The sequence below is a fragment of the Heteronotia binoei genome, chromosome 1, assembly GCF_032191835.1.
Source record: "Heteronotia binoei isolate CCM8104 ecotype False Entrance Well chromosome 1, APGP_CSIRO_Hbin_v1, whole genome shotgun sequence".
In the NCBI taxonomy this organism is placed as follows: domain Eukaryota; kingdom Metazoa; phylum Chordata; class Lepidosauria; order Squamata; family Gekkonidae; genus Heteronotia; species Heteronotia binoei.
In genome coordinates this window covers 21,688,402-21,710,690 of record NC_083223.1, presented here as the reverse complement: position 1 = coordinate 21,710,690, position 22,289 = coordinate 21,688,402, and the positions used below count along the sequence as shown (strand labels likewise).

The 22,289-nt window shown below is 45.2% G+C and overlaps 1 protein-coding gene across 1 annotated transcript in view; it reads left to right on the top strand.

The window, feature by feature from the left end:
• The window catches only part of MLPH (melanophilin), a 103,676-nt gene that overhangs the window by 66,580 nt on the left and 14,807 nt on the right, over window positions 1-22,289 (top strand). Inside the window, exons 10-13 of the mRNA XM_060232163.1 lie at window positions 2,498-2,581; window positions 5,145-5,333; window positions 13,119-13,268; window positions 21,895-21,987. Of these exons, the coding sequence (XP_060088146.1) occupies window positions 2,498-2,581; window positions 5,145-5,333; window positions 13,119-13,268; window positions 21,895-21,987 (516 nt within the window). The remainder of the gene's footprint in view (window positions 1-2,497; window positions 2,582-5,144; window positions 5,334-13,118; window positions 13,269-21,894; window positions 21,988-22,289) is intronic.

The following is a 22,289-nucleotide window of genomic DNA, read 5'->3' as shown; positions in this document are numbered from 1 at the left end:
AGAAACTGAGTGGTAATGGCGCCTCCCGCTCGCTCCAGGCATGCGCAGTCGATGCCTGCTCCCCAGGGTGAGCGGAAAGTGCGCCAAAAAATGCTCTAGTTGAGCTATTGGAGACTCCGAGGTATGGATCCGTTGCCTGCGGCAAGACCCATGTGTATGACTGCACAGATGACCACCTGAAGATCATCAGTTACAGGTAAGCAACCTGTTTTTATCCTTTGAAGTAATCCTATAAAGTAACTATGTGAGTCTGTACACGTCATTACTTCCAAGGCTTTTGTCCTTGGTAAAGCTATGCAGTTTCTACAATAAAGCAACTTTTGATTTAATAACAAAGGACTGATTATTGAGAAATATCGATGCTTGACAACGTCAAGGAAGGAAGCGCTTTGGTTCTGAATGCTGGGAGCCAGATTCACCATGTCCTCATTAAACCTCAAAATTAAGGGTTATGAGGAAAGAACCGGTCCTACTTTAGCTGCAGTGATACAGCTACGAATGTCTAACACATTGGTCTGAGGTAAAAGGATAATCCAATTATTCTAGCAACATAAACAGCTCCGTCTTTGCGGTCATGCTGGGGTTTAGGTGTGTGGAATCACCTCATTTCCACTTCATACGTAGTCTAATGATGTGGTATTCTGAGCTCCCAGTCTCTACGTCATTTTCTTCATTTATACAGGGCTTTTGGGAAACAGAGCAAAGAGTGGGTTTGTGGTTTTGGTTAGAGCCACCCACAGAAGATTTTTCTTCCAGAGAAGGTTTTTTTTTCTGACTTATCACTTCACTGAAAAATGTGATAATCCTCTTGGAGATTGTTCAACCACTGCATTCCGCTGGATGTGTAGAACCAGGCTGTGTATATATAATGATCACTGATTGGTCTTGTTAAAAGAAGTGGGACTCAATTGATGCCAGTTTGGTGTAGTGGTTAAGTGTGCGGACTCTTATCTGGGAGAACCGGGTTTGATTCCCCACTCCTCCACCTGCTGGAATGGCCTTGGGTCAGCCATAGCTCTGGCAGAAGTTGTCCTTGAAAGGGCAGCTGCTGTGAGAGCCCTCTCCAGCCCCACCCACCTCACAGGGTGTTTGTTGTGAGGGGAGAAGACATAGGAGATTGTGAGCCGCTCTGAGACTCTTCGGAGTGGAGGGCGGGATATAAATCCAATATCATCATCATCATCATCATGTAATAGGGATTTCCTATCATTACTGGCAAAACTGGTGAAATCCTTCCTTATTGGGTGACGCCTTCACAGGTGGCAGTTTACAGGGAGTTTCCCTCTCTCCATAATGAGAGCCAGAGGTTTCCATTCAGATTTCAAGTACTGGGAAATTCATTGAAATGTATACAAGCCCATACGTTCGGCCTTCCCACTTTCACCTTTCATAACTTTATTGTTGACCCCTTTCCCTTTGGAATTTGGAAGGAATGTGGCCAGGAGCTGTCTCTTTCCATTGCCTCATTCTTCTCTTAAACTGTTCCTGAGCATAATTGGTAAATCATTATCAACTATAAGATTGGGTTCTATAAAATGAAAACGCTTTTCCTGTTTTGAAGGTGGTGCTGTTGAGAACTTGTTGCCCTTTCAACATTCGCTTCAGCACAGAATACTATTCTGGCATTTTTTTGTCTGAAAGACTTGACCCCAGAATGATGAAATTTATTTTATTATTTTGTACATTTATAGTCCTCCCTTTCCCATAAGGGCTCAGGGCAGATTCCAACATGCTAAAACAGTAAAATCAGCAATAAAACATCAGAACAGTTAAAACAATTAAGCCAATAAATTAAAATTAATTATTTAAGATGGCATGGATGGTTTGAGCACATGGGGCGTAATTATCATGGACAACTTTAAGTTATTTTTAAAACCCTTCATTCTTCGATATATCACATCCGGGCCTTGACCTGAACAGCCCAAGCTGCCCCAGTCGCTACCACAAATCTCAGAAGCTATTCAAATACCTTTTTAGTATTTGGATAGGAGACCACCAAAGTATATTAGAGTCACTACACAGAGGCAGGTAATGGCAAACCACCTCTGAATGTCTCTTGCATTGAAAACTCTCCACATAAGTAGGATGCAACTTCATGGCACTTATTCTAATCTAGGCTTGCCTGTTATCTTTTAAATTTGAATTGCTTTTCATTTTTACTGTGGTGATTGAAACTGGGGATCTGGTGTGTGCTGATCTTTCACTGGAATAGCAATGGTGGCGGGAACTGCTCTGTCTTTCTGCCCAGGGCTGGAATTCTAGCAGGAGCTCCTTTGCATATTAGGCCACACCCCATGATGTAGCCAGTCCTCCAAGAGCTTACAAAAAAGACCTTTGTGAGATCTTGGAGGATTGGCTTCATCAGGGGTGTGTGGCCTAAAATGCAAAGGAGTTCCTGCTAGAATTCCACCCCTGTTTCTACCTGTTCCTGTGTTGAGGCACTGTCTGTTGGTGGTGGGCTCTGTACTATGCTGCCTTCTCTCCTCTCTTGCCCTAGATATTGGAACTCAACAAACGCATGTCAGCTATTGAACGCTTGCTGAACCGTCTTGAGGAAAAAATCCTGGTTCACCCTGAAGAGGTAAAACAAGGAATGAGCACTTTTTTCCTGGAGGGGGTAAAACTCTGTAGTGTTCAAGAAACTTAATTCTTTCACTGAAAGAAGTGCCTCTAAACATCTTAGTCATTGGCAAACAGTGGCTGGCTACAGTCTGCTTTCAAAATGGAGGAATAATAATCAGTGAACACACAGTGCATGGTCAAAGCAAACAAAACAACTGTGCAGACAAACAACGGAAGTCTCTTGTAGAATTAGAAAGTGCCTTGTGATACATTCAAAGTCTGATTCCGCAATATAAATGTAAGGATACAAAATTGTAATAAAGGTCAATAACAGCATATTGGAATGTACAAAATACCTTCGCAAGTGCTGATAAGGTCAATATTAAAATCTTTATAGGATTTTCCTTTTCCAAAGCCAAAGACTTGCTTTCTGTGTTTTCCAGAAGTAATGAGTTTTCATCCAGAAAAGCCATAGTCAGAGTCCTGCTTGTTTCTCTCTCAGCTGCTTTTGCTTTCTCTTTCTCTCAACACGCCCGCTAGCTTTTCACATAGCTTTATCAAGAGCCGATTATTACAGCATTCTGTAATGTCCTAAGACTTGCTTACGGACAGGAATTTTTTTTGCGAGAAGAATTGTGCTTAATCCACTTGTTCAGATAGACATGGGTTTAGTTATAGAGTTCTGCCATGTTTATAATGTTAACCCAGCCAACATTCACTTTTCACACTTGTTTTTCTGAGTTTTTTTCAAGTCTACATTCAGTTTCTGCTTTGGTTTTTGAATATTTACTTTTGTTAGTTGATTTACACATTCCATAATCCACACTGCGGTACTCCATTGCTTCTGATTTACACTGTATGCTGCTGCTAATTCTTATGTCAATCCTAACATTTTATTAGTCAACATTTTAACATTAAATCTGATTTAGTAGTATTTCGTTTCTGTTCTGGGTAATAGAAAACAATTTTAAAATGCATTCCGTTTGTCAACTGACTGGTTTGAATCCAGTTCTGGCAACACCAGCAAACTTGCTGTCTCCAGTCTCCCCTCCTTACCACTTCCCTCATTGTGAGGGTTGGCAACCTCCAGCTAACGCCTGGAGAGCTCTGCTATTATATTTGATCTCCAGACAACAGAGATCAGTTCCTGTGGAGAAAATGGCTGCTTTGGAGAGTGGGCTTTATGGCATTGTACCCCATGGAAATCCCTCTCCTCCTCAGGCACTGCCCTCTCCACCCCCAAAACATCCAGGAATCTCCCAACCCAGAGATGGCAACTCCATTCATCATATATAATCCCCCAAATAATTGAGTGGGCAGGGGGAATCCACTTCTCCCTCTTTCACAAGCAGAAAGGCTTGTTGGATCCAACACATAATTTTGGCTGAGTCAGCAGGGCTTTTTTTGAAGCAGGAACTCCTTTGTATATTAGGCCACACACCCCTGATGTAGCCAATCCTCCAAGAGCTTACAGTAGGCCCTAGAATCATAGAATCATAGAGTTGGAAGGGACCTCCAGGGTCGTTCTAATCCAACCCCCTGCACAATGCAGGAAACTTACAGATACCTCCCCCCAAATTCACAGGATCTCCATCACTGTCAGATGGCCATCTAGGCTGTGTTTAAAAACCTCCAAGGAAGGAGAGCCCACCACCTCCCGAGGAAGCCTGTTCCACTGAGGAATCGCTTTAACCGTCTGGAAGTTCTTCCTAATGTTGAGCCGGAAACTCTTTTGATTTAATTTCAACCCATTGGTTCTGGTCCTGCCTTCTGGGGCCACAGAAAACAGAAATTCCACACTTTCCTCTATATGACAACCCTTCAAGTACTTGAAGATGGTGATCATATCACCTCTCAGTCGCCTCCTCTCTAGGCAAAACATACCCAGCTCCTTCAACCTTTCCTCATATGACTTGGTCTCCAGACCCCTCACCTTGTACTAAGAGCCCTGTAAGCTCTTGGAGGATTGGCTACATCAGGGGGATATGGCCCAATATGCAAAGGAGTTGCTGATACAAAGAAGGCCCTGTGAGTCAGAATAGGACTGTGTCATCTGCATAGAAGCAGACCTTTTGAACATTATTTCCTGATAAATTCTCATTTTGTCTGCTGGCAGTTTTTAGGGGTTTGATAAATAGGGCCAAAAGGACACTAGTAGGGAATGCCGTAGTAATTTATTTCTTGGTTGACGTTTTCCTGTATCTTATTAAAAATTGTCTGATCTAACTGTGTTATTTTGTTCTGGTGCCTGTATTTTAAAACCTTGATTGATCATAAAGATGGGCAAATATCACCTTTCTCAAATTTAGGGAATGCAACAGTTTCTGCTTCCCTCCAGCACTTACTGATGTGTTGGTTTTTAAATGAATGGATCTATTGCGTTAATTTCAAATGTTATGTAAAGCTCTAGTTCACCCATCTAAACCAGGAAAAACATTCATATTTGGAATGTCATCTCTTGTAATTGTATTCATTGCAATGTGCTGTAATATCTAGTTCACCCACTGAAGATTTCAAAATAATTGGATGAACCCACTAGATCACAAGAGGTTAAATGCTACTTTTTTTTGTTTTTTGGCCAGCTTCCTATTCCTGAATCCCAAAAGGATCCTAGCATAGAGGAGAAAGAATTGAAAAGGAAACTAGAAGAACTGGCAGGTAACATCAGTGACAAAGGTGTTTCCTCTGAAGAAGAACAGGGGAAGAAAAAGGAAGAGCCCAAACCTGAAATGAGTTCATCTAGTGATGACCCCCCTACTGGTGCAATGAAGGTATTACCTTTCCCTCCACCTGCCTTTTTTTCCTCTGTCGGTTCTGACTGAAAATCTGTTCACACATCTGAGCATGCGGGCTTCCTAGTGAAGCCAGCTAGATGCTGCCCATCACTGGAGTCTTGTGGTAGATTCAGTCCCAGTAGGCCTATCTGGGCCTCTTGTGGGTGATGGAGTCCATCCAGGGCTTTTTTTGTAGCAGGAACTTCTTTGCATATTAAGCCACACTCTTCTTATGTAGCCAATCCTCCAAGTACTTACAGGGATGTTGTTACAGGGCCCGCTGTCAGCTCCAGGAGGATTGGCTACATCAGGAGTGTGTGGTCTAATATGCAAAGGAGTTCCTGCTATAAAAAAAGCCCTGAGTCTATCACTGGGGAAAGTTTCCCCAAAACATCTAGTCTGAGTGGGCCATCACATGCAGTTATATGATTATCCAATTCACCTTGTGGAAAACAGGTTGCGTGTTCACCCTTGGGTCACCAACCTCCAGGTTGAGGCTGGAGTTCTCTCTGTATTATGACTAATCTGCAGACTACAGAGCCATTTCCCTTGGAGAAAATGGTCATTTGGGAGGGTTGCCTGTATGATATACCTTAGAGCAGGAGTGTCAAACATGTGACTCGGGGGCCGAATCAGGCCCGCAGAGGGCTCCTATCAGGCCCCAAAGGAACTGGCTAGTCATCAACTTACGTCTCCCTCTCTCTTTCTTCTGCTTCAGAGTTTGCTTTGCCAGGCTTGCCCAACTGCATAGGAGATACAGAGCAAAGCCTCTGTTTTCTCCATTGGCTGAGGTTCCTCCCTTGGGGAGAAAGCAAGGGGAGAGCTTGCTTTGCCGGGCTCTCTCAATTGCACAGCAGAGCTACTGATCCAAGCCGCTCTTCCTTCTATTGGCTGAGGCTCCTCCCCCTCCTGGTCCCTGGTGAAGGAAGGAAAGAACCAAAGCTTCTTTTGCCCATTTCCCTGGATCACATGGGAGAGATACAAAGAAAGCATTTTTAAGACAGAGTGCTGATATTTTAAGACTGAGTGCTAATAAAGTAAAAAGAAGATTCCAGCTTTACCAGATCCAGTTTCCTTGAAGGGGCAGTAATTCTTTTCAAAATGGAAAGCATTTGCAGAACAATATGCTTAATGTGTTGTTTTTAAATCCTGCCCCTTCCTTGAAGGAGCTCATGGAGGCATGCATGGGTCTCCCTCCTTTCATTTTTATCCAGATGTTCCGTGGCTTTGCAGACCCACCGCTGGAAGCCCTTGCCACCTTTAAACGATGACTAATGAGCCATTTCGGCTCTTGATTCCAAGAACCAACGAGCTTGCTTTGATAGCATGTGTTTTGGTTACAACGCATAAAGCAGAGAGAGTGATTCAAATATAATTAAAGGATGGGACAGCTGGTGCCTCTTTCCTCTGCTTCCGGGGCTCTCAGTGGTTGTTGCTCTTCCTTTTAAGGTGGTCCATTAGCACTAATCAGAGAGAGGTTTGCATTCCTTTGGGTTTCTAATGGCTCCATTGTCAATATGTCCCCCCTTTTGTTGCTGTTTGTTGAGCACTGTGATGTATCTCTTAATGAACAGCCTAAGTGCCAAAGAACCCATCCAGAGCTAGGCTGCCTGTCTCTCAGTGCGTGAAGGGCTGCTTTCATCTTCACCATAGAGGAAGCAGGAACTTAATTTCCCTTTTAGGTTCATCAACTTATGGATTGACTCAAGGGGTGGTAGAAGGGAAAGGTTTGTGAAAACATAAACACTTCAGAAAATAGAGTGATTGGCTAGGAAGACTGTCATGATACCTGCAGGGTGAGTTGATAGTAGAGGCTAGGGATTTGCATGAGCTGGAAAAATGGAGGTTTGTTTCAGTTCTTGGGAGCCACACAAACCATGAGCCTTCATGGACCTTCCCCTTTACTGAACCAGTTCATTTTATGAGGTTCATGATGTGATAAGCAGGGCTCATTTTGTAGCAGAAGCTTCTTTGCATATTAGGCCACACACCCCTGATGTAGCCAATCCACCAAGAGTTTACAGTAGGCCCTATAATAAGAGCCCTTTAAGCTCTTGGAGGATTGGATACTACAGGGGTGTGTGGCCTAATATGCACAGATGACTCTCCTCTACTCGCCCTCCAAGTTTGGTGAGGATTGGATTTAGGGAGGCTGAATTACAGCATCCTAGAGCAGGTGCCCACAAGAGAGTGGTCTCTGAGGAAATCACAGCCACAGAAGTCCACTCCTTCCCTAGTTGCTTTGAGGATCACAGTTGATCAGCGCCAGCATGTCTGCCACAGATGCTGCTGACACACCCCATCACGAGATGCCTGAACCTCTGAAAACCACGTGGAGGGTTCTGGGAGGGTCGTTGAGGTTCACATGGACCTCAGCTTGCAAATCACAATTCAGGCAATTTTAGTCGTAAATTTAGGGTCAGTGACTTCCCTGACTCCTCCTTAGAAATCACTAAGCAGCCTGCCTCATTTATATGTGAATTAAGTTAAAATTAATATTTTGGACAGCTGAAATGCCCTGCTTCTCCTTTTTTGTACTGTGAGGCCTCCAGGCCAGACATCACTGGCCCAAGCCAAGGCCTGTGATATACAAGGAGAGGGGCCGTGGCTCAGTGGTAGAGCATCTGCTTGGCATGCAGAAAGTGGCAGGTTCAATCTCCAGCAGTTCCAATTAAGGGTCGGGTAGCAGGTGATGTGAAAGACCTCTGACTTCTGCCTGAGACCCCCTGGAGAACTGCTGACAATGCTGATTTTGATGGATGAAGAGTCTGATTCAGTACATGGCAGCTTCATCATGTGTTCGTACCAGTTCTGCAGCCTCAGCAATGTGGACCAAGTGTCAGGCTCAGCACAGATGGCCACGAGATTCATCAGCCCCAGCAGCACATCATGAAGAAATGTATCCCAGTTAGGTCCCATGCAGCTACTTAATTCAACAAGCCAATTGGACCCTTCAGAAGAGCAGTATCATCCTGAGACTGAGCCAGAGTAGAGCATAACAGTCTGGCAGGAATGTAGATGGCTTGTTATCGCAAAGCCAAGTGAAGAACAGCTGTAAGGAAAGCAGCAACAAGAAAAAAATGTAAGTGCACCGAAGAATAATGTCATAGATTCAAGCAATACACAGTTACTATATATCCCACACTGGGGGTGTCAAACATGTGGCCCAGGGGCCAAAGCAGGCTCCTGGGGGGGCTCTTATCAGGCCCCCAAGCAACTAGCTGTCATCTGCTTCCTTCTCCCTCTCTCTTGCTTCCTTCTGCATCTCAGATTGCTTTGCAAGGCTTGCTCAATTGCACAGGAGCTACAGAGTAAAACCTCGATTTTCTCCATTGGTTGAGGCTCCTCTCCCTCCTGGTCCCCTGGAGGGGGAGGGAAAGAGCCAGAGCCTCCTTTGCCCAGGTCCCTGGATCCCATGGGAGAGATACAAAGAAAGAACCTTTAAGGCCAACAAGTGCTAATGTTTTAAGGTTTTTTTTTAAAAAAAAATCTTTAGTTGTGTTTATCTGCATCCTTTAAAAAGTTTATATTCTCTGCTACCTAATCTTAAATGGATACACACATGTCCTGACCATGTCAGATCTGGCCCTACACCATATAAATAACATAGAAAAAATCAAGGGATACTTTCCTCATTAATACACACTGTCCAGTTGGAAGGTGCACTGAAAGTGGATTCAAAGTGCATTATGTAGTGTGTGTTATTGCAGCCATAGCCTCATTAAGCTAAACACAACTTCAAAATACTCCTGTTAGATTGGGATCCTCAGCATGGTGCCCATAGGCACCAAGGCACCCGCTTTTCTTGGCACCTGCCAAGTGTTTTAGAAAGTGGGTGTGGCCAGGTGGCTGCTGTCCAGCAAGGCTTCTGATTGGCCACTGGAGATCCGATTGGCTGTTCAGATTAAAATAATTATGTTTCAGTGGCTGCTTTCATCACAATGTTGGCTTTATTCGCTGATCTCACTTCCATTTCCCAATGTATTGTTTCCTCCTTCTGTCCTTCATTTGGGCTTCCTTTGTGTGTGGCTCCGCTTTTCATGGTGGCCATTTTGTGGTTGTTCCAGCCCACCACCTTATGTCAGAATTTCAATGATGCCTATAGGCTAAAAAGTTTGGGAACCCCTGCATTAGGTCTTTACCAAACAAACTATCTAAGAGAGAGGCTTATCTCTTGCGGTCCGACTTCAGATAATTTGCCAGTAGAACAGAGAACTTTGAGTTAACGGTTTTATTTAAAACAATATGTAACTCATTTTGTTAACAGAACTTTGAGTTAGTGGTTTTATTTAAAACAAAGTACAACTGATTTTGTTAACAGAACTTTGAGTGAATGGTTTTATTTAAAACACAGTGTAACTGTTTTTTATGAGGCAAAAATATAAACAGGTGCAGATTAGTCCAGCAAACAGAGAAAAGGTCCAGGCCATAAAATCAGGTCTCCTAACATCCCATAAACTTACTAAATTCATAAAGTCAAGGCAAATTTGGGTTTAAACTGATGGGCCGAATACTTTGTGGAATTGGAAGCTCAGTACATCAGATATGTTCACCAAGATAAGATCTCCTATGACAGGAAGCAACCAACAGAAAGCCTGATTAGCCTCTTGCATGACCCTTTTTTATAGAGAAGGTGACAGTTACGAACAGAAATAAATCTAACTTTAACACAGATTATCCTCTAAATAAAACAATCAGTCTCTTAAGGGGTTTTTGCAAATGAGTAACAGGTGGACTGGAATACATCTTCCTGATGACTCCCATTAAATTCTCCAGGCAGGGTTATAAAGGCTCAAAACAACACTTGCTTGCAATTAAAGTGCAATAAATCTGCTATTTCTTCAACTACACTAATGAGGTGTCAGGATGGGAGGGGTTCTGCTGACCAGCCAGTGAACCTTGCAAAGGTTGTGAAACTACATAAGAATACATAGATTAACGTAACATAGAAATGATTAAAATAAGGGCTTTGTTTGGTAGCAGAAACTCCTTTGCATATTCGGCCATACCCCCTTGATGTAGCCAGTCCTCCAAGAGCTTATAGGGCTCTTCTCACAGGGCCTACTGTAAGCTCCAGGAGGACTGGCTACATCATAATTAATATGCAACATAATAATATATCAGGCACACAGAAAATTGATTATGGGTGGAGATCTCTGTAGTCTCTGTGAAAAAAGACGAGTATGGCCAAACCGATTTCAGTAAACCCTTTGGTCAGTTGTGGCGTAGCTCCCCTGTTGTACTGAAGGATAATACTGCCTCTCCGATCTTCCAGGTTCAAAGGAGGTGGCCTGTCACTTCTGGTACCGCTTTTGACACCCTAAGGGGCAGGACTGGGGAGGGAATAGAAGGGACTCACTGCTGCTACTACTGGCCCTTGCACAAAATCCAAGAGGCACTATTAGCAGGCCCTTTCTGGGGCACCAGAAGTTAGTTGTGACTTGACAGCACATGCATGCATAAACTGGCTAAAAGGTGAAGATTCCCTCAGAAATCCAAAAGCCCAAATTTTGTTCTGTATATCAAAGAAAAACACTTGGATGCCTATCTGAATTGTGAAGATTCAGACATTATAAATCACATTTTCCCCAGTTCTTGTCTGCTTTGTGCTCCATGCCAGTTTAGTGTAGTTGTTAAGTATGCGGACCCTTATCTGGGAGAACCAGGTTTGATTCCCCATTCCTCCAGTTACAGCTGCTGGAATGGCCTTGGGTTAGCCATAGCTATCGCAGGAGTTGTCCTTGAAAGGGCAGCTGTAAGAACTCTCTCAGACCCACACACCTCACAGGGTGTCTGTTGTGGGGGGAGACGATATAGGAGATTGTAAGCTACTTTGAGACTCTGATTCAGAGAGAAAGGGGGGTATAAATCTGCAGTCGTCTTCTTCATGCATCCGTGAGTATCTGGTTACCTTTTGCCATGTAGGGCAGGGATGTCAAACTAATTTGTTACGAGGGCCAGATCCAACATAAATGAGACCATGTCTGACCGGGCCATGCATGTCATAAAATGTAATGCCAGATAGCAGAGTTTAAAACTGTATAAAGGACACAGACAAACACAAAGTTTTTTTTTTAACTTAAAACATGCTTAAAACATTAGTTCTCATTCATCTTAAAGGTGCTTTCTTTGTATTTCTCCCATGTGATCCATGGAACTGGGTAAAGGAAGCTCTTGCTCTTTCCCTCAAGGGGATCAGGTGGGGGAGGAACCTCAACCAATAGAAGGAAGGCTTGGTTCAGTAGCTCTGCTGTGTGATTGAGAGAGCCTGGCAAAGCAAGCTCGCTCTCTCTCCCCTTCCTTCCCAAAGGAGGAGCCTCAGGCAATGGAGAAAATAGAGTCTTTGCTTTGTAGCTCCTGCGCGATTGAGCAAGCCTGGTAAAGCAAGCTGTGATGCAGAAGGAAACAAGAGAGAGGGAGAAGGAAGCAGATGACAGTCAGTTACTCAGGGGCCTGATAGGAGCCCTCTGGGGGCCTGATTTGGCCACCGGGCTGCATGTTTGACACACTTGATTTAGGGCATCTGTATGAACACAGTAGGCCAGAGCACTTGCAGTAGCTCAGGTAGAAGATCTCTCCTCTGGCCTTGAATGACTTGTGTTGTCAGAAGATCCTTTGAGCCACTCGCTGTTCCCTTTTGTCTCTCACTTGGCACAAGCCACTGTCTAATGGCAGCTCTTCAGTTGCATTTTGAGGTGGCACTTTTGTCTCCCGCTGCATTCAGCAAAACATTAACCAAGATCAAAGCCCTACTTTGGCCATTCCTCCTCTCCAGGCTGAGAACCCTCCACGGAGGATGAAGGACTCCTTAATTGAAACTTCCCAACCCCTTATCTTCCTGCTTTTCTTTCACACACACACACAAGGTTAAAATAACTCTTCGGGGTTTGTGCATGGTATTTGCAGAGGTCACTGGGGAAGGCTTTTTGTAGGGTCACAACCACATCTCTGAGAGCCATTAACACCACATGGAGAGCCCTATGCGACTGCTGAGAGGGAAGATACATTGAGTTGATGATTCCATTCACCACCAAGGCTGAGAAATGGGAAGGAGTTGGCCAAAACCTGTGAAGTGTTCAATAGAGACATCTAACAGTGCTTGAAAGTAACAAAGAGATGAAGTGTAACAGTATAACTCTGCAGATTTAGATTCAGGGGGTAGCAGTGTGGGTTTAAGCAGGAGAACAAAGTTTGAGTCCAGTGGTGCCTTTAAAATCAACAAAATTTAATCCAAGGCAAACTTTTGTTATGTTAACATTTTATCTGTTTGCTAATCTTGCCTTAATCTAGTCTAATCCAGTTCTTATGCATCTTGACTCTAACTAGTCCTTCCTGACAACCAACCCACTCCCCAAACCATATATCTAACGGTTGAAGAAATCCTGTTTCTCTGAATCTGAAGAAGTGTGCTTGCACATAAAAGCTTATACCTTGAATTAAACTTTGTTGATCTTAAAAGTGCCACTGGACCCAAACTTTCTATGCAGGGTTATACTTCCTACATCTGTTGTAGTCAAAGGGCAATGAAGGTATAAGTCTGCCTGGGATTGCTCAGCCTACTGCTCAGACTCCTGGCGGGGTTCCGTTTTTAATAAAAGGATCATTTTTAATAAAGATCGACTGATTGTATATCTTTACCCCCCCTCCCCCCCCAGAATCCCAAACCCTGTGGAACCCCACAGGTCAACAGCCCTAGGACAGTGCAGGAATCCACCAGCACCTCCCTCTGAGCTGAGTTGGAAACCCTTGCACTGGACAGTGATGAATTCCCTTCATTTTCAGATGTGTGTAACTAGTGGGAAAGCCTGCGGGCCAGAGAAGAAGCGTCCAGATGACCGTGCGCCACACAGCGCCACCACTGACTCCGAACTGTCCGAGCTGGAAGACAGAGTGGCTTCGGCACTGGCTGAGGTGCAATACACAGAGAGTGAGGTAAGCCCATACCAAAGGCCTTAACAAAATAAAATTTAAATGTGTTGATTCTGCAATGGGTGCAGGAAGAGAGAATGTGCTGTTCCCCCCCCCACCCCAGCCATGAGTAAATCGGCATGCAGAGCTTTAGAACAATAAAAGAATAATTCTTTTGCCCCTTGTGTGTATGAGAAAGAGAGGGAGAAAGCCTGCCAAGCAAACAAAACACTCCCAAATGCCTGTATTTTCTCACCACTGTTAGACAGCAGTGAAAAAATGGAGCACATGTGCAGTGACTCTTATTAGTGGATTTGGGGCATAGGGACATAAGAGAAGCCATGTTGGATCACGCCAATGACCCATCCAGTCCAACACTCTGTCCCACAGTGGAAACCCCCCTTCCCAAAAAAACAGGTGCCACCAGGAGGTTCATCAGTGCAGCCAGGACGCTAGAAGTCCTCCCACTGTGCCCCCCCAGCACCAAGAATACAGAGCATCTTTTGCCCCAGACAGAGTTCCAACAATACACTGAGGCTAATAGCCTTGGAAGGACCTCTGCTCCATATGTTTATCCAGTTCCCTCTTGAAGCTATGCTTGTAGCTGCCACCACCTCCTGTGGCAGCGAATCACATGTGTTAATCGACCTTTGGTTGAAGAAGTACTTCCTTTTATTCTAACCCAACTGCTTAGCAGTTTCATTGAGTCCACAAGTTCTTGTAGTGTGAGAAAGGGAGAAAAGTACTTCTTTCTCTACCTTCTTTATCCCATGTATAATCTTGTAAACCTCTATCATGTCATCTCTCAGTTGACGTTTCTCCAAGCTAAAGTGCCCCAAGTGTTTCAACCTTTCTTCACAGGGAAAGTGTTCCAACCCTTTAATCATTCTAGTTGCCTTTTCTGGACTTTTTCCAATGCTGTATAGTATCTATTCTGAGGTGTGGTGACCAGAATTGTACTCAGTACTCCAAATAAGACTGCACCATCGATTTATACAGGGGCATTATGATGACTTTTCCAGTCAGAGGATCTGTCTATAAGGTGTTAGGGATTCCTTGGGGTTCCTTCCCTTCTTCTTCTTCTTCTTCTTGAAAAATTAAGTCAATTTGGTGTACTGAGTGGAGGAAGAGCAGGCAAAAGAGACTGTGCAGTGACTCAGGAGCCTCGTGTTGTTCTTTGTCATTCTACTTGTGGCTCTACTTGTACCTGCTTCCTGATGTTTCAGGAAAGTGGGCAAAACCCTTTCCTAGGGAGGCTTGTGGTTGACCGGTGCTTCCCACTTTGAAACAGCTGCTGCTGGAAGAAGGAGTAAGACAGAAGCCTCCCAAAAGTGCAGGCTTCATGCCAGAGATGGAAATAAATGTAGCTCTTTGGGCTGATGACATCTGTGGATACAGCTCTCCACAAGCTGTGGAGTGAGTACCACTGGCTTAATTTTTTTTCTCCCCTTAGTTATTTCGCAGCTCATATTCAGATAGGATTGCCTAACTGTGATTGGCTTGAGGCTGCCTTTTGTAATTCATGACAAATTGGGGTTTTAAATGGAGGTCTCCACAACTTTATTCCAAGACTACTACACCACACTAGGATCTTGTTCGTGGTCTCTGTGCATCACACTGTTGGGATTAGGCGCCAGCGCCAATCTCGATCATAAACTTGAAAGCTGTGGATTTCCACACCCACACCTCAGTGTGCATGCCCAGAAGCCCCACTGCGCATGCCCACTGAGTGGACATCCCGCCAGTTCTCTTCTGACCGCCGCTCAGATCAGTCGATCACTCTTCGCTTCAGTCGGTGAACTTTCACTTCTGCTAGCTATTCTTCACAACTCCGTTTATTTTCTTCTAGGACGGTAAATTATATATTATTTTTCCTTTTTCCGGGAACATCTCCACTTCCCGTGGGAGAGCGGGGAGGAAAGAACTCTTTTCCCGCCTTTTTCCCCTCCCCTCCCCCAATCATTCGTATGGAAAGACGCTGGGAATTTTTTAAAATGTGTACCAAGTGCGGGAGTAAAATTATCCCAGGTCACGCACTGTGCCTACTTTGCCTTGGAGAACTTCACAGGACTGACTCGTGCATGCACTGTGCCAAATTCTCCCAAACAGACCAAGAAAAACAGAGCAGCCCACCTCGCGGTGGCCCTGGTGGAACAGGCACTGTCCCTGAGAAGAATGTCTTCGTCAGCGTCGACAAGTCACACTCGAACCAAGCAACCAATCCCGACTACCGGATCGGCAGCTTCAATATCGGCGATACCGATGGTTCCCCTTCCGACGCCGATTGCCCTCGTAAACGGGCAGGCTTGGCTCCCAGGTCGGAATCCTCTACGCCTGCTAAGAAGCACAAAGAGGATAAGCGGTCTCACTCGGAGAAGAAGAAGAAAACAGAAAAGCTGAAACACAGGAGCAAAACCGTTTCTCCATTCTCTCCGAAATCACCATCGGACTCGACGGCATCGATCATTCTCCATTGAAACTCTTCGCTTCACCAGACTGTCAGTTAAGCCCTCCAATGCTCACCTCAATGTCTACACAGCTCGTAATTTCTTCGGATTCCGACCATGACATCGATCTTACGCAGCGCTCCGGCATCGAAGATAGTCCCTCTGATCCGTCGCAGACAGCGGCTAAAACACCTTGATCCCGAAGCCCTTCACCTTGAGGCAGATCGAAGGAATCACAAAGGGATTGATCTCCACTGAGCCAATCTCCAAGATACAGAGCCAGGGACAACTCTCTGTCTCGTCTTCCGCCACCACCAATCCCATGGAATCAATGTCAGTGGCAGTACTTATACGGGGCATGCCCAATGCACTCGGCCTTTCCTTGGCTCCCTCCACGTACAATGGACTGAGACCAATATTTGGAAGCCTCCTGTCGATCCCGAACCTCTTACAAACCATCAAGGCGGGGTCCATCTGCGTCACTCTCCAGACCACCAGACACCGAATATAGAGATTCTGTGCGTTCAAATGCCTATTGAGCCAGTTCCCAAGAATACAACACCGGAACCCGTTTCGGTACTGACGCTGCACCTTTCAGATCATTCTGACTCTGCTGATGGCTCCCTGAGATCGAAGGAAAGGTCAATACCTGAGGATCTAGAAGTACTTTCCTCTCCAGAAGAACCTTCTTCCTCTCAGAAAGTGGCAGAGGAACAACCCATTTCCCCTTCAGAGAATTTAAAATCCTACGGAGACATGGCACAATCACTATCCCTACCTACAGTTCAACCACAACCCATCATTACCAACACTGTCTTTGACATCGTACAAATGGACACCTCCACAGCAGTAGCTCTGCCTCTGACAACTGTTATGCTCTATACTGCAAAAACCTCTTGGGGAAAAACCTGCTTCTACTCCTATCTCCTCCCGCAGATTGGATCACATGTACCGCATTCAAGAATCCAGTGCAGACTTTCTTTTCTCCCATCCCAAACCCAACTCTGTGGTGGTCTCTTCATCATCAAAAGCGAGGAAGACGCACTCTTCCCCCTCCCCTCCCCGACAAGGAAGGGAAGAAACTGGATAATTTGGGATGGAGATTTTATTCTGCTGGGGCGCTGGGCATCAAAATTGCCAATTATTCAGCCTTCATGGGACGCTACCAATATGCCCTTTGGGAGCAACTATCCATCATATTACCAGGTCTCCCAGAACAGAGTAGATCTGCAATCAAGAAGATCCAAAGAGAAGGTATGACTCTAGCCAAACAACAGCTGAACTCATCTAAGCATTCTGGCGACATATGTGCTAAGACATTAACTACCGCCATTACCCTGAGATGACACTCTTGGCTTCGATCTACGGCTCTCCAATCTGATGCACAGGCTTACGTAGAAGACTTACCTTTCGATGGCAATGGTCTCTTCAGTTCTAACACCGACTCCGTTCTGCAAAAAATGGATAAAAGTATTAGAACCTCTAGAAACCTAGGAGTCCCTTCTTCGTCATGCCCCCAGAGCAAACGCCCATGGACCAAACCATGGAATAAGAAGCCATACTCAAAACCACCTATGGAACAACTGTGGCATCCCAAAGGTGCAGCACCTTTCTCCAAATCAACCTTTGGTTCAAAATCCAAATATTCTCCTACATCCTCCCAGTCATCGCGCCAGAAGGGCCCTAGACAGCCTAAACAGCGGCTTTGACTGCTTTTCCCTCCCTGCCCCCCCCCTTTCTACCCGCTTTCTTCAGACTACACCCGCCTTTTCCCATTCATTCAGGCATGGTCCAAAATAACTTCAGATCAGTGGGTCCTGTCTGTAATTCGTCAGGGTTATGTGATCGAATTTATTCAGAATCCACCCACTCCGACCTTCATCTCCACCACTCCTTCCCTCACACTTCAGGAAGAAGTTCAGGCACTCCTCCTCAAACAAGCCATAGAACAGGTGCCCTCGAACCAACTGGGCCTCGGGTTCTACTCCCGCTATTTCACAGTTCCAAAGCGGAACGGAGGTCTTCGGCCAATCATGGACCTTTGGGCCCTGAACCTGTTCATCACTTACCACAAATTCAGAATGACCTCACTACCCAACATTCTTCCTCTCCTCAATTGCGGGGATTGAAAGGCCACACTGGATTTGCAGGACGCTTACTTTCACATCAGCATCCACCCATCCCACAGGAAATATCTACAATTTACCATTAGAACAGCCCATTACCAATACCGAGCCCTACCATTCGGGATCTCTACTGCCCCCAGAGTCTTCAAAAAGATGATGGTGGTCATTGCAACCCATTTGAGACTACAAGGTATCACACTATTCCCATACATAGACGATTGGCTACTAGTTGCGGAGTCCAAATCTCACCTCTTGCAATACATCTCCATCACTGCGATCGGGATCTCAAAATCTTTTGGTCGTCCCCGGGCCAAAGGAGGCCCACTTGAAGATCACAAGGGACCAGGCCTTCTCTGTAATGACTCCATTTTGGTGGAACCAGCTGCCGGAGGAGGTAAGGGCCCTGCGGGATCTTACTCAATTCCGCAGGGCCTGTAAGACAACCCTCTTCCGGCTGGCCCACAACTAACCGGCCTTGTATCCTTGTATCCCTGTATACCTGTATACCTACTACTGAATATCGAATATGGAACATCGAAATGTTGAAGACGGTATACCGAATCAGTATTTGAATTTGAATAGAGTGTAGCTTTACGACAGCTTTACGACCGCTGTCTGATTTTAACGACATGTACATTTATAACAAACGTTGGATTTTAATTATTTAATGAAATGTTAATTTTATAGTTAATTTATTTTTATGTTAGTTTTACATATGTTGTAAGCCGCCCTGAGCCACTCGATGGGAAGGGCGGGATATAAATCCCAGATAAATAAAATAAAAAAAAATCACGATCACTCTTTTACGAGAGCTGGGACCACGAATCAACAAGAAAAAATCCCATCTGCAACCCTTCCAGAGGGTACAGTTCATAGGAGCCATACTAGACACTCGTTCCTGCAAGGCCTTCCTACCACCAAAGCGAGCAGACGATAGAGAATCTCTGGTCCAAGTTTTTCTACACAACCCTACCGTCACAGTACGTCAGGTCCAACGTCTCCTGGGCCTCATGGCAGCCACTACTTCGGTACTTGTTTTTGCCAGATTCCATATGAGGATTTTGCAACTGTGGTTCCTCAGACACTTCAGGTGCAATCTCGATCCCCCAACCCATCGGATGACCATTCCCCCGGATGTACTCACATCCCTCACTTGGTGGCAACAACGTTATCATCTTCTGGAAGGAGCCCCTTTTCACAAGCCGCCCCCATCAATCACCGTAACCACCAACACATCCCTATGGGGCTGGAGAGCACTCATGAATGGCCTCTGTGTGGGGGACAAGTGGCTCGAGCACCATGCACATCACCACATAAACTTTTTAGAACTGTTGGCGATTCACCATGCCATCCACTCTTTTCAGCCATTGATTATGGACAGGACGGTGGCCATTCTGATGGACAACACAACTGCTATGTCCTATAGCAACAAACAGGGGGGGCACTGTCTCTCAGAAACTGTGTCTACTAGCTCTGAACATATGGGAGAATTGCAAAGCAATGGGCTCCACATTGATGGTGACACACCTTCCTGGGGACCAGAATGTACATGCAGACCTCCTCAGTCGAGGGGGAGCATCCTTCCACAAATGCGAACTCAACTGGGAATTCCTACGGCCCATCTTCCTAGACTGGGGAATCCCAGAGATAGACCTGTTTGCCACTTGCAGCGACAGGAAATGCCAGCTTTTCTGCTGCAGGGGAGGGATGGACCCCCTGGCCATGGGAGACGGTCTTCTTTTTCCATGGCATCATCATCATGTTTACCTGTCCCCCCCCCCCACTTCCCCTAATCACCAGAGTGATGCAGAAAATATCACGGGAGCGACCGAGGGAGATCCTCATCACTCCTTGGTGGCCCAGACAACATTGGTTCTCCCCAATCCTTTGCCTGTCCAGGGGAATCTTCCATCAGCTTCCACCAGCCACAGATCTCCTTCTTACCCACCAGGGTCGGGTAGTACATCATGATGTACCTCATCTGAAATTAACAGAATGGCGTCTGCAGTGAGTCAGTTATCTGACAGGGCTCAATATATCCTCCTGAACAGCAGGTAGTCGTGCACTCGCAAGTCGTACACCTATAAATGGTTGAGATTTGTTCAGTTCGCTACCGCACTTTCCCTCAATCCACCTTCAGCATGCTTATCCGCCATATTCGACTTTCTTCTCTCTCTGTTGAACAAGGGTTTATCTGTCTCATCCCTACAAGTGTATCTGGCGGCCATCTCAGCCAGCCACTCTCAGATTGATGGACACTCTGTCTTTACCCATCCTGATACAAAGAAATTTCTCATGGGCCTTACTAGGCTGTATCCTACCAGGCAACCTGCCCCGGCATGGGACCTCTCCTTGGTTCTTCACATGCTCTCTGGGAAGCCTTTTGAGCCCATGGTGACTTGCTTCTTCCAACACTTATCGTGGAAGACAGCTTTCCTGGTGGCGATTACATCTACACGAAGGGTGGGTGAGCTTATAGCCCTACAGTGCGACGCTCCATATCTTCGCTTCACCGATGAAGGTGTCTCGCTTCGTCCAGACATCACCTTCCTTCCCAAGGTGATTTCCACCTTTCACCTAAATGCTGAAATTTATCTGCCTGTGTATTTTCTGAATCCAGCTAATGAGTCTGAACGGAGACTGCATTCCTTGGATGTTAAACGAGAATTATCCTTTTACCTTCATTGGTCGAGTCCTTCTTGAAAGGATTCCAGGCTTTTTGTTTCCTTTGCTCCCACATCTTTGGGGCAACGAATCTAAATGGCTGACTGAGACCATATCTGTTGGGCAAGACGGCTCTCCCAGGTCCTATCCAGGCCCATTCTACTTGGGCCATGGCTACATCCACAGCCTTCATGAAGGGCATTCCGCTCCAGAAGGAACTGGCAGGATGTCCGCTCCCGCCTCGGTGGGCATGTGCAATGGGGCTTCTGGGCATGCGCACTGAGGTGTGGGCGTGGAAATCCACAGCTTTCAAGTTTACCGATCGCAATCGGTTCTGGCGCCTAATTCCAACGGTATGACTGCACAGATGACCACTCGAAGATCATCAGTTACAGGTAAGCAACCTGTTTTTCTCCATTTCCAGGACCCTCAGTTGATTTTCTGTTCTTTTAAACAACTAACCTTTCTACCTTCTGTGTGGAACTACATCTCTAAACAATTATCTCTGTCACTTAAAATCCTTCCTCTGATTTCACCTCAAAAGCCCACCTTTTCCACAAAGACTTTAGAATTACCTCTTCACTCACAAACCCTACCAAACTAAGCAGAAGGCTATTGGTATTTGTTTGTGATGACACCAAGTTTCTTCTTGGACTAGCCCACTGTTTCCCTTCTTCCCTTCCCTTCCACAATGAGTGTAGCTTCTGTCCCACAAACCAGAACCAATTGTGGCTAGCTCAAAGTGTTTTTAAAGTGGGGAGTCATCACTATTGGATTCACAAGCAATGAGATAAAGGAACTCAAGTTAAACCAGGATTACTCTCATCCCAAGCAAGCTCGCATTTGATTTTTTTGATCTGGGGGTGTCCCTCAGTCTGTGGCAACTGAGCGGAATCCATCTTCTTTTCCTATTTATCCTCCCTTCTTTTTTCACCTCCCTTGTGTTACCCCATTTGCCAAATGCTGCTTTAGATGACACAGGGCTAACCGTGTTTACAGTGGAACAGCTAAAGAAAATCACTGGTCAGACCTGACTGCTCCAAAGAAGTGGCTGAATCTAAATGATGCCCTTCAGTAGCCAATGGAAGTTTAGCAAAATTTAGGAAATAGAAAAACTGCCTTCATACCAGTGTGGTGTAGTGGTTAAAGTGTCAGACTATGATCTGGGAAACCCAGGTTCGAATCCCCTCTCTGCCATAGAGGCTTGCTGGAAGACCTTGGACCAGTCACAATCTCAGCCTAAGCTACTTCCCAGGGCTGTTGTGAAGATAAAGAAATAGAGGAGAGGAGAATAGTGTAAGCCATTTTGGGTCCCCATTGGGAAGAAAGGCAGGATATAAATAAAGTAAATAATAAATAATAATGATATCGGCCTTGATTTTTTAGAAATTATGCCTGCTGCTTATTTTTAAGGTCTCTGATATAGAAACCCGAATAGCAGCTCTGAGTGCTGCTGGACTGACTGTCAAACCAATGGAAAAGGCCAAGAAGAAATCGAGTACCCAGGTGAGTCACGAGACTGATGCTGTAAATTTGTGTGCTCATCTTGATAGCCATAAATAAAATTTAGCAGTAACTATAGTTAGATTCACCGACAGCACAGTGGATTGGGCAGTAAATTTTTATTCATTGTGATATTAATACTAATGGGTCTCTGTATCCAGCACAGATCTAGCTGGATTTTTAATGGCTGGGTTTCTAAAAGTTTGGTAGTTTTAACCATTTTTATGCTGCTTTAGGATCATTCTCATGTTTTACTTTGTGAGATGCCTGAAGAGGCAGCAGAGAAAATTCTAAAGGAATAAATA